Raw genomic sequence first — 13460 nt, forward strand, 5'->3', positions numbered from 1 at the left:
GCAACCCCCCCCCCCCCTAACCCTAACCCTAACCCCCCCACCTAGAACGTTGAGCACAAACACAACCACAGAGCTTTAACACGACTATAGTGACACGCCATATAGATAACGCTGCTCACACAGCAACAGACACAGGCTGCTAGTTCCCTGTGTGTGTGTGTGTGTGTGTGTGTGTGTGTGTGTGTGTGTGTGTGCGTGCGCGTGTGTGCGCGCGCGTGCGTGCGTGCGTGCGTGTCTGTGCGCGTCTGTGTCTGTGTCTGTCTGTCTGTCTGCCTATATGTCTATCGCTGTGCCCCAGAAGGCTGCCCTCATTACAATACATTCTCACTGCCAGCTCATCACATATGGACGCTTGGACAGAACTCTATGGCAGCCCAGTACATACCGATGAATGGGTTATGCTTATGATCCATCAACATGGCACACAAAGGATGAATGGCTTATGATTAGCGATTTTTCCCAATCCGATATTTATATTTTTTATAGAACACTAATGCCATATCACAATTTAGTACAATATCCAAAATCACAGACAATATCCTGTCTAATATCATGATATGGATATAATATTGATACTATTACTAGGGATGTACCAATCACGTATTTTATGCTCCCGATCCGATTCCGATTTGGAAATCACGTGATCGGCCACGATTTCCGATCACGTGATGGGATCGGGACAACCCTAGTCATGATCCATCACCATCAACATGGAACACACAGGTGTGTCCTTGGTGTCAGCGTCACCATCAACATGGAACACACACAGGTGTGTCCTTGGTGTCAGCGTCACCATCAACATGGAACACACACAGGTGTGTCCTTGGTGTCAGCGTCACCATCAACATGGAACACACACAGGTGTGTCCTTGGTGTCAGCGTCACCATCAACATGGAACACACACAGGTGTGTCCTTGGTGTCAGCGTCACCATCAACATGGAACACACACAGGTGTGTCCTTGGTGTCAGCGTCACCATCAACATGGAACACACACAGGTGTGTCCTTGGTGTCAGCGTCACCATCAACATGGAACACACACAGGTGTGTCCTTGGTGTCAGCGTCACCATCAACATGGAACACAGAGGTGTGTCCTTGGTGTCAGCGTCACCATCAACATGGAACACAGAGGTGTGTCCTTGGTGTCAGCGTCACCATCAACATGGAACACAGAGGGGTGTCCTTGGTGTCAGCGTCACCATCAACATGGAACACAGAGGGGTGTCCTTGGTGTCAGCGTCACCATCAACATGGAACACAGAGGTGTGTCCTTGGTGTCAGCGTCACCATCAACATGGAACACAGAGGTGTGTCCTTGGTGTCAGCGTCACCATCAACATGGAACACACACAGGTGTGTCCTTGGTGTCAGCGTCACCATCAACATGGAACACACACAGGTGTGTCCTTGGTGTCAGCGTCACCATCAACATGGAACACAGAGGGGTGTCCTTGGTGTCAGCGTCGGACCTGAAAGGTTTCGCACCCAACCGAGCATCTAAATGCGACGGGTTGAGAGTGAGAATGTGTTGCTCGAGATTGATGTAGTGTTTATAACCAGGAAGAAATATGACCATTGAGACTCATTTTAACTCATATCTTAGTAGTATTTTGAGATGGGGGTCTGCGGCCAAATACATTTGACATACAATACAATACAGTACAATGGTACATGGTTGAGAACCACTGATATAGAAACAGGTCTTTTAAGTGGTTCATTTGACATACAATTTACAATTTACAATTTACAATTTAGGCATTTAGCAGACGCTCTTAATCCAGAGCGACTTACATTAAGCAATAACAAAAAGCATGGCATACATCACATGTATAAAAAGTAGTTATCATGAATCATGCGTAAACTAAGAACGTAACAGTGGAGTATCTATGTAAACTATACATACTATACTATATAATATATTATACATGTGTACTATAAAGTGCTATGACTACATAAAGTGCAATTCTAGAGCTGTCTACATAACAAGCTATAAGTCTGTTTAAAATACTATCTAAGTCTACATAATGTGCTATCTAAGGGGCTAGGCTAGGGCAAGTGCTACGGGCCATGGTGGAGTCTGAAGAGGTGGGTTTTCAGACTACGGCGGAAGATTGGGAGTGAGGCTGCAGTTCTGACTGCAATGGGAAGTGCATTCCATAGTTTTGGAGCCAGAAGGGAGAAGAGTTTGGGACGTGTGGAGCGTTGTCCCGGCGTTTTTAGTGAAGGTACCTCCAGCTTCCCTGCGTTGGCTGATCTGAGTGAGCGGGAGGGTTTGTAGGGTACGATCATACTTGTGAGATATGGGGGGGCCATGCCTTTGGTTGCTTTGAATGCCAGCATCAGAGTTTTGTATTCTGTGCGGGCAGCGACCGGGAGCCAATGGAGCGAGCGGAGAAGGGGGGAGACGTGTGAGAATTTAGGTTGGTTGAAGACCAAGCGTGCTGCGGCATTTTGGATCAGTTGGAGGGGCTTAAGTGCACATGCCGGTAGGCCAGTAAGGAGGGAGTTGCAATAGTCAAGTTTTGACAAGACTGTTGTCTGGATTAGGAGCTGGGCTGACTCCTGGGTGAGGAACGGTCTAATTCGTCGTATGTTGTAGAGTGTAAACCTACAGGATCTAGTGACAGCTGTGATGTGTGTTTTGAACGAGAGCTGACTGTCCAGGACAACACCAAGGTTCCTGGCTGTCGGGACAGACTTTACCAGGGCGTTGTCTACGGAGATAGTTAGCTCCCGCATAGGGCAGGACTTAGCTGGGAAGAACAGAAGCTCAGTCTTGTCTGGGTTCAGCTTGAGGTGGTTGGAAGACATCCACTGTGAGATGTCAGCCAGGCATGCAGTGATGCGCTCTTCTACCTGGGTGGCAGAGGGGGGGAAGGATAGAAACAGTTGTGTGTCATCGGCATAGCAGTGATAGGATATATTGTGAGCAGAGATGATGGTGCCAAGGGATTTAGTGTACAGTGAGAAGAGGAGGGGACCAAGTACAGATCCCTGTGGGACCCCAGTTTGGAGGGTGCGGGGGGGTGATAGCAAACCTTTCCAAGAAACCTGGTAAGTCCGGTCAGAGAGGTAGGAGGAGAACCACTTCAGCGCCGTCCCGCCTATGCCTAGATCAGCTAGGGTGCCTAGGAGCAGCTGGTGGTTCACTGTGTCAAATGCCGCCGATAGGTCTAGGAGAATCAGGACTGCAGAGTGGGAAGCAGCCTGGGCAGCATGTAGTGCTTCTGTGACTGCGAGGAGTGCAGTTTCCGTGGAGTGTGCCTTCTTGAATCCTGACTGGTTGGGATCCAGCAGGTTGTTCTCTGAGAGATGGAGAGAAAGCTGGTTAGAGACAACACGTTCAAGGGTTTTGGAAAGAAAGGAAAGGAGTGATACCGGTCTGTAGTTCTTGACATCTGAGGGGTCAAGAGTTGTTTTTTTGAGGAGTGGTGATACCCTGGCTGACTTGAAGGCAGATGGGACGCAGCCTGAGGTTACTGAGGTGTTGATAATGGAAGTGATGAAGGGGAGCAGGTCAGGTGCGATGGTCTGGAAGATTGGAGACGGGGCGGGGTCGAGAGGACAGGTGGTAGGTCTAGTGGATGTGACTAGTTTCAGGACCTCATCTGGGGATAGAGGAGAGAAGGAGGACATGCATGGTATGTTATGGTTAGCATTGGTTGAGTCGAGTGCTTCTTTATGGGGGAGGGGGGTAAAGGAGCTACTGATATCATCAACCTTCTTTTCGAAGTAGTTGGCAAAGGCCTCCGCGGTGAGGGATGAGGGTTGAGTGGGGGGAGGGGGTTTAAGGAGGGAGGAGAAAGTGGAGAAGAGTTTCCTTGGGTTAGAAGTGCAGGATTGGATTTTGGTGTGGTAGAAGGAGGTTTTAGCGGTGGTTAGTGAGAGGGAGAAGGCAGAGAGGAGTGAGTGAAAGTGGGAGAGATCATCTGGTAGCTTTGTCTTGTGCCACTTCCTTTCAGCTGCCCTGAGAGGTGTTCGTTCAGATCTGAGGGTTTCAGATAACCAGGGGGCCGGTGGGGATGAGCGAGCTGGCCTGGTCGAGAGAGGGCAGTGTTGGTCAAATGCAGATGAGATAGAGGAGAGGAAGGATGTGGTTGCGGGGTCGGGTGAGAGAGAGAGGAAGGACTCTAGGGAGGGTAGAGAGGAGAGAATAGAGGATGAGAGGGAGGAGGGGTTTAGGGACTTGAGATTGCGTCGGGTGGTGACGGACGGAGGGTGAGTAGGTTTAGGTGGGAGAGTAGAGAGAGAGAGGGAGAAGGTTATGAAGTGGTGGTCAGACCTAATTAAGGGAGTAACAGAGAGTGTGGAGGGGGAGCAGGCTCTGCAGAACACGAGGTCCAAAACATTACCAGCCTTGTGAGTGGGAGGGGAGGGAGAAAGGGAGAGGTCAAACGAGGATAGGAGGGACGTAACGGGAAGATACTTCTCTGCCGTAGGTAGGTTAAAGTCACCCAGTAGAATCAGGGGGGTGCCATCCTCCGGAAACGAGCTGATCAGAGAGTCTAGTTCTTCCAGGAAGTTCCCAAGGGTTCCTGGGGGGCGATAGAGCACAATGAGGGTGAGGGGGACTGGTTGTGATATTGAGATAGCATGAAATTCACATGTGGTGAGAGAAAGGTGAGAGAGATTTAAGACACGGAAATTCCATTTCGGGGACATGAGTATCCCTGTACCACCCCCCCTACCTGTTGAGCGAGGGGTGTGTGTGAATTTGTGTGAAACAGAGAGGGCGGCGGGGGTAGCTGTGTTATCAGGGGTAATCCAGGTTTCGGTTAGAGCAAGGAAATGCAGAGACTTGAGGGTGGCGTGGGCTGAGATAAATTCAGGCATTTCCTCTTTGGTAGCTGCGTGGCAGTTCCAAAGGCCTCCCTCCACCACAATGTGGTGACTGGGTGAACGAGCTGGGTATATGAGATTTGAGGGATTTCTGTGGCGGGGGAAGTAGTGTCTAGGGCGACATGAAAAGGGCAGGATAGGGATGGTGGGAAAACACATAGTACACAGATAAATAAAAATAAGAAATAAGCGTAATAATAGTAAAAAAATAATAATAATAATAGTAAGAAGAAGAAGAAGAAGAAGATTGATACAAAACCCTGGGAGGCTGCCTCCTTCGTTAGATGTGTCTGGATGTCCGGGTCTTTGGCTTGGTCACCAGGCTAAAGTGGTCGTTGGTTAGCCGGAATGAGCTACGGATCAATCCAATGGTCCAATCCAATCCACTTTATAGCTTTATATAGCACATTTCACAACTCAAGGTTTATAAAGTGCTCTACAGAAAGTTACAAAACTAAATGCACTGTAAAGCTAAAACATAAAAACAACAGCAAGAACCACACAGTAAAGAAACAAACAAAACCAAACTAAAAACACAAAAAACACCATGGATCTTAAGAGGAGATTTAAAAGTCTCGATGGTCATATTCAGGACAGCTAGGACACTAACAGACACAAAGGAGCCAGCTGGGACACAGCGTCCCGGCTTCATGGGGTGTTTGTTGTGAGCCCACTCTGTGCTTCATGGGGTGTTGGTTGTGAGCCCACTCTGTGCGCTGCTGCAGGGCTGGGTTGGGCTGCATGGGGCCATTTCAGAAGAACTGGGCTCGGCTCAGCACCGGAACGGAACGGAAGCCAACTGTTTTGTTTTTTTCCCCCTGGTGTTAGCACGTCTGTCTGACTAAACTGTCCAACTATAGCAGGCAGACTGAGCTCTGGTCTCCTCTCCTCTCACTTCATAATCAATGACCTTTCTGTTTAAGGTGATGGATGAGGGGAAACGGCAGCGTAAGCATGCGTGGTCTGTAGTCTCTCTCTCTCTCTCTCTCTCTCTCTCTCTCTCTCTCTCTCTCTCTCTCTCTCTCTCTCTCTCTCTCTCCCCCTCGTTCATCTCTGTCTGCTCTCTCTCTCTCTCTCTCTCTCTCTCTCTCTCTCTTTCTCTCCCCTCTCCCACATACGCTCTCGGCTGCTGAAGGTCAGCAACTAACACCGCTGTCAGATTCTGCAGAGTATACACGTGTGCTGTGGGCAAGCATGTATGTGATCTGTGTGTGCACACGTGTGTGTGTGGTGCATGCGTGGTGCGTGGTGCGTGCGTGCGCGTGTACCTCTGTGTGTGCTTGATCAGCTGTTTCGCGGCCCCTTCACTGCCTCTCGCTGCTGCATGATCCACCTGGGGGGGGTTATGGGTGGTTGGGGGGATTCCATTGTAAGTGGCTTACTGTGCATTGTCTGTGGTTTAGGCCTGTCACAATTACGACATAATCGTCTAATCACAAGTATTTGAGATAATCGCAATTATGTTTTGCACAATCGTCATAATAATTTCCATGTTGGATTTTCAAGAATACTGGAAATAGCAGATCTACAAGCTCAAAGCAAACGGCTATTTCCACTATTCATATAAAGCATAAAGTTGTTAGTTTATCTATTTGTCGTCTCTGCCCATTGCACCTTTTGTTTACAAAGCCTAAAAAGCCAAACATTTGTATTCATATGAATCAATGCCCAATGCCAAAAACAAGATCCTTCATTGCAATTATTTGTGTGACAATTAATCGTCAAGCAGAACTTGTAATCGTGACAGTCCTATATCTGTGTTGTTGATTTTGGGTGTTGTTGTTCCTGTTTGTTGTCTGTGTGTGCGTGTGTGCATGCGTGCGTATGTGCGTGCGTGCGTGTGTGTCCTCTCTCCAGGCCAGAGTGGAGAATGAGGTGCTAGGTTATAAGGACCTAGCAGCCCTTCCCAGGGTTAAAGCCATTTACGAGGTCCAGCAGCCTGACCTCCTCTCCTCATACGAGCCCTACCACAGATACTGCTCCGATGACAGACTAGACACCTACTGCTATGGGGAGGTATACCACTGACACACCAGTGACTAGACACCTTCTGCTATGGGGAGGTATACCACTGACACACCAGTGACTAGACACCTTCTGCTATGGGGAGGTATACCACTGACACAGTCAGTGACTAGACACCTTCTGCTATGGGGAGGTATACCACTGACACACCAGTGACTATATAGACACCTTCTGCTATGGGGAGGTATACCACTGACACACCAGTGACTATATAGACACCTTCTGCTATGGGGAGGTATATCACTGACACACCAGTGACTAGACACCTTCTGCTATGGGGAGGTATACCACTGACACACCAGTGACTATATAGACACCTTCTGCTATGGGGAGGTATACCACTGACACACCAGTGACTATATAGACACCTTCTGCTATGGGGAGGTATACCACTGACACACCAGTGACTAGACATCTTCTGCTATGGGGAGGTATACCACTGACACACCAGTGACTATATAGACACCTTCTGCTATGGGGAGGTATACCACTGACACACCAGTGACTAGACACCTTCTGCTATGGGGAGGTATAACACTGACACACCAGTGACTATATAGACACCTTCTGCTATGGGGAGGTATATCACTGACACACCAGTGACTAGACATCTTCTGCTATGGGGAGGTATACCACTGACACACCAGTGACTAGACATCTTCTGCTATGGGGAGGTATACCACTGACACACCAGTGACTATATAGACACCTTCTGCTATGGGGAGGTATACCACTGACACACCAGTGACTAGACACCTTCTGCTATGGGGAGGTATAACACTGACACACCAGTGACTAGACACCTTCTGCTATGGGGAGGTATACCACTGACACACCAGTGACTAGACACCTTCTGCTATGGGGAGGTATATCACTGACACACCAGTGACTAGACATCTTCTGCTATGGGGAGGTATACCACTGACACACCAGTGACTAGACATCTTCTGCTATGGGGAGGTATACCACTGACACACTAGTGACTATATAGACACCTTCTGCTATGGGGAGGTATACCACTGACACACCAGTGACTATATAGACACCTTCTGCTATGGGGAGGTATATCACTGACACACCAGTGACTAGACACCTTCTGCTATGGGGAGGTATATCACTGACACACTAGTGACTATAGTCTCGCGTAGCCAGACAACTATTCCACAATCTCCGAATGTTACATAGAGTCTGGAACTACAGCTCCCAAGAGCCAAGTAACGGAAGCTGTCTCTGCTGCTCAGACCGGAAAGATATTCGACTAATCACGACGACGGTGCTCACGGAACTATAGTGCCATTGGAAACACAGTCATATGAGCGGGAGATTTATGTTATTTGTGCGCGGATAGTTTAACACATAAAAGTATCATAGAATTAACACCGACAACAATACATAATACATCAGACAATACAATTACTTAAAAAACTAAACAAAAAACTAAACAAAAAACAAAACAAACATACAGTACATACATATAAATACAGTATATTAAAATAAGGGCACTTAGACTGGTAACAACAACAGAGTCCTTATGGCCACAAGACCAAATAGCTGCAGAGAATACAATTAGACATTTTCAGTTTCCACCATTAAATAAGATAAATCATTAACCGTAATATATTGGATAAACCGTCCCCATATCTTATCAAACATCTTTTGTTTATTTTTCAAAGTATACGTAAGTGATTCTTTCCAGAGGAAGACACAATGACAGCTCCCTAAACCACTGAGCAATACTGGGTTTGCCTATCTTTTTCCACGATAAAGCTATAGCCCTTTTGGCTTGTAGTAAACATAAATCTAGAAATCTTTGTTCGCTACTCTGAATCTTATGGCCAGGTGGGTAAAGACCTAATAGAAACAGTTTCGGGTCAAGCTCAATATTTATCAATAATATCTTCTGAATCTCCCTCCTTACTTCTTCCCAGAATTCTTTCACTCTTGGGCATGCCCACAGACAATGGAAAAGTGTACCTTTGTCTTTACCACATCTGATACAAGTATCTGGAATATCTACACTAAATTTATTTAATTTCTCTGGAGTGATATACACCCTCATCAGCCAATTATATTGCAATACTTTTAACCGAGTGTTACCCGTCTGGGATTGAGCCTCCATACAGGCTGTGCTCCACTCTTCCAATGTCACAAATGTGTTTCTTAAAGGTGTCTAGTAACAATCCAAACGCTGGAATTCAACTCCCCTAGACTAGAGGAACCATAGTAACAGATGCTGAAAGTTGGGGTACCCACAACCATATGCGGGAAAGTTGAATATTTCTTATTCCTTAAGTAGTAGATGGGTTAAACTCAAATGTTTTCATGATTCTGAATCCATAGCAAGCATTGTGTTTTTATCGATATTTCAGATATTATCCCGTACAATCACTGATTTGCTGCGTTGTTTAAACCCATGTCTGTTTTATTCTCCTGTCAGTACAGGATATGAGACTTAACTCACCAGCAGGCCTTGACTCTCTTCTTTCTGTTGTTTTTCACAGTCACTCGCGACACTCTCTGGCTACTCTCAGGTGAGTGTCTCTGCTTCGTGCATGCATTCCACGCAGGTTCAGACCAGCCAATTGGCAAGACAGTGGATTGTGAGTAAATTGTAGGAAAAAGTAGGGCATTTGCAAATGTGTTGTTATGTAAATGCTATTCATTTTACAATGAAAAGAAGTCTCTAAGAAAGAAAGAGAAGAAATTAGCGAGACTAAACAGTGAAAAGAGCCTTGAGGAAACACTTATTTCCAGAAAAAATGCAGGAAAAGTACAGGAAAGCCTGAAGTGTTGGAATGGCACATCTGTACTTATCGTATCTGTTCTTTGTGTCTCTGTATGTCTATGACTGATATGTGATGGACATGCACTGTGTCTTTGTCTCTGTAGGACTATGTGATGATGGACATGCACTGTTGTCTTTGTCTCTGTAGGACTATGTGATGGACATGCACTGTTGTCTTTGTCTCTGTAGGACTATGACAGCCTGGACATGAAGCAGAGACGGTGCTCCATCGACTCGCCCACGTACAGCCGCCACGGCATGTCTCCCATCATGCCTCGCTCCCCGCAAAACTTTGGTTACCCTGGTGAGTCCTGCGGTGCACACCACTTCAGTTCTGCATGGCCTCTCTCTCTCTCTCTCTCGCTGAACATCAGATCAAATCAAACAATTATTCTATGGCAGGGCGGTTTCTCAAAGTGGGTGCCGTGGCACCCCTTGACGCAAGTCCAGCGGTGCCTCAGAACACTTTGATAATATTTTCAATGTCACTTCAGTTTAACCACTTACACCCATACAAGTTAAACTGCACTTGGGGGGCGGGGGGGGGGGGGGGGGCGGGGGGATTTACATATTTACGTACTGTAAATATGACAGAAGGTGCTATAAAGTAACGATGTCATTCAGGGGTGCCGTGGCTGAAAACTCTATTTACAGGGGTGACCTGAGTCAAAGATGTTTGAGAAGAAGCAGTGAGCACTGCTCTATGGCCTCTAGTTGGCCTCAGTAATCTGACCCACTCAGCCCACAACGGCACGGTGTAGAGTTGTCTCTGAGTTGCGCTAATGAAATCTCCTCTCAGTGCAAAGAAGTGTTATGATACTAATCACCAACCATACAAATGTACAATGACCTCACTGAATTACTAACATGGCTCGTTGTTGGTGTTCCGTATTGCTGTTAACGCGCAACGTATTTTAATAATATATAATAGAATAAAACGTTATTCTAACCAATCTGTAGGGTAGGGTGTCGGTGGCCGTGGCATTGTTCCGACTTGTTATTCCGATGTCACGCTGGTCGGTCCGACTCGCCCCATTACTAACCCTATCCCTAACCTTAACCGCACGCTAACTCCCGTAGTCGGACTAATTATGGGCAGTCCCCAGAGTATCTGCAGTGGTTGTATCGGTCGTCTCGCTATACTCTTCCGTTGAAAAATGTAGACGCTGGTGTCGAGTAGGACGTAGTAATGCCTGAAGCTCATGATGTGTACAGTTTCTCCCCCGACCAAACAGGGATTTTCATGTTGGGAGAGCGGTAGAAAATTTGGTCTCTCAAACCCAGAGTAGGACATAAAGGTTACATTAATCCAACTCTCGTTCACATCCATTTCCCTTAATAATGACCATTGATGTATTTACAACCATAGTGGCGATGTAATTGCTGCTGTAATAAAAGATGTAGCGTAGTAGTATTCATTAAAAAAAATCACTCCAGTTTGTACTGTTCGGCTCTCATTATGCTTCTAGATTGCCTCTTGGCTGCCATTTCACTCAACTCTTACACATGTGTATTGACACTGTAACATGTACCACAATACAAGACATTGTTTTCTGTCATTACACAAGTGGAATAGTCTTTTTTAAAGTTTCACACGCCTAATTTGGGGGTAAAGCTTTGCTGTTTTTTTCATGTGAATGGGTGGGACTTGTGACCATGCTCATCTTTCTTTTGCTGTGATTGGCTGGGGCTGGCTGCAGGCTCCGAGAGCGGCAGGAGCTCACCGTATTACGGCCAGGAGGGGCGATCGAGTACCCCGACCACATACCAGCCCCCCAAACACTTTCATGTGCCAGGTAGGACCCTTCAGCCTTCATCCTCCTCTGCCTATTCACCCAACCTGCTAGATTACAAGTCATCAACCACACCAGTCAAGTCATTCAAGTTGTTCTGTCGATTTTTGGGAGGGTGGAAATGTTTACTCTTGATTTCCCATGCATGATGTCTCTAGCATTCTAGTGCTAGATTTATACTTGGTTGTGCGTGATTTGTCGTTCTAGTTTGAACAGTATACACCACGGCTGTTTTGTTTTTTTGGTGGTGCACGACAGCAGCACACACAACCAAGTATGAATCAGGCCTCACACTTTCTCTTTACCTTTCCCCTTTATAATACTTCCCCTCACAGCAGTCCCCCCCCCTCCTCCTCCCCCTCCTCCTCCCCTAAACTCCTCCATTATTCACTTCTCCATCTCCTCTGTCTCTCCTCAGCCTCAGGGGACCCCAACATCTACAGGAGGCCTCCCAACTATAAGAGAACGGGTACAGTGGCTTAGCCCCGCCTTAGCCTGCCTGTTCCTCCTCAGTGTAGTGGTATACTGTACTGTTTCAGTATCTGATAGATGTTCTTAGCCTGCCTGTTCCTTCCTCAGTGTAGTCGTGCTGTATTGTGTCAGTATCTGATAGATGTTCGTGGTGACCCGTTGATGACCTCGTGGAGTAGAGAAGCTGATAACGCGGTGATATGCTGTATAGTCGTCGGCGAGCCGTTATTATCAGCCTCCCAGCAAGCACTGTCAGGACCTGGACGAATTAGTGATGTCTCGATTGGGGCCAGATCAAGTCAAACCAAGTCACATCTGGCCCAGAATATCACCTGATTTCAACCAACATAAATTTTACCCACTAAGACGGACGTCCCTGGATGAATCAGAGAGAGTCTGATCGAGGTCAGATCAACTTAAGTCATATCATTGCTAGTCAGATCTGGCCCAGAATAAGCTATAGTATTTAAACTGGTGAAGACGTCCTGGAAATGACGTAAAGATCATCCCCATATGGGCTGTGATCTGGCCTAGTCCTGAACGTCACCGGAGTCACTGGAGGACGTTATTCATAACGTTATCATGACGTTATTTGGCTTGCTGGGCTAGGCTTTTATTTTCGTTCGCTCAAAAATGGAAAGCCTGGGAAGTGGGAGTGAACTACAGTGCAGAGGGGCGTCGCACTCAATATAGTGACTTCAGTTTTCTCCGATGTTTTCTACCAGGGAGGAAAAGGACGGAGGGGGGGTTGGGGGGGGGGGGGGGGGGGGGGGGGGTCTCTGATCGGTGAAGCAATATTCTCCAGTGCTTGCTCCAAGCGCGCGCCTTTAGACCAGAAAGCACACTGGCTATTATCAGCCTAGAATCCAAGCTCTCGCTGACAAAACCACAAAATTATAACAATGGTTGAGCACTGTTAGTCATTATAATTAGTGTAAAAAATGTACAAAATGGACAGATCCACTTTTTACTGGAACCGTCCATTGCGCACAGATATACTGTACGCCCGCAGAGAATTATCATCAGGCTCCCCAGTGTGAGCAGGTGACAGGTAAAAAAATTAACATAAATGTACTGTACATGGAATATAAATGTGGGTGAATGTAAAAATGTGTGCATTTATAGAGCATATAGAATCTATATGATTGTGTGTGTGTGTGTGCACGCACATGGCATGCTTGCAGGTGCACACGTGAGCACACGTGAGCGTGTGTGTGTGTGTGTGGGTGTGTGTGTATAGTTCCCATTGCTTATTCTAATTCTACTTATTCTTATTCTCACTCTTGCTCATTTATATACAGGACGTTGTCAGAAACTTTATGTTATGGATGTTTTATGGAGTCTGTGAAAGTGCTCTGCACAATGTGTACTTACTGTACCCTTTGGCTCTGCAGCAGCCACTGGCAGACAGACAGATACCATGATAGCAAGAGGGCTTTGTAACGTTTTGAAGGATTACGTTTAATTAATACTAGTGTTTTTGGCAAGCACCACCATTGTATGATGTACAGTACAATACATTAGGCTTCATCAGGAGAGTCGGGG

General features: G+C 46.7%; 1 protein-coding gene across 1 annotated transcript in view; it reads left to right on the top strand.

Annotated features, from left to right (window-relative positions):
* The window catches only part of ablim3 (actin binding LIM protein family, member 3), a 102368-nt gene that overhangs the window by 69790 nt on the left and 19118 nt on the right, over positions 1-13460 (top strand). The window contains exons 10-13 of the mRNA XM_079503457.1: positions 6699-6857; positions 9368-9397; positions 9841-9955; positions 11352-11447. Of these exons, the coding sequence (XP_079359583.1) occupies positions 6699-6857; positions 9368-9397; positions 9841-9955; positions 11352-11447 (400 nt within the window). The remainder of the gene's footprint in view (positions 1-6698; positions 6858-9367; positions 9398-9840; positions 9956-11351; positions 11448-13460) is intronic.

Source organism: Electrona antarctica, assembly GCF_951216825.1.
Source record: "Electrona antarctica genome assembly, chromosome: 1".
NCBI lineage: Eukaryota > Metazoa > Chordata > Actinopteri > Myctophiformes > Myctophidae > Electrona > Electrona antarctica.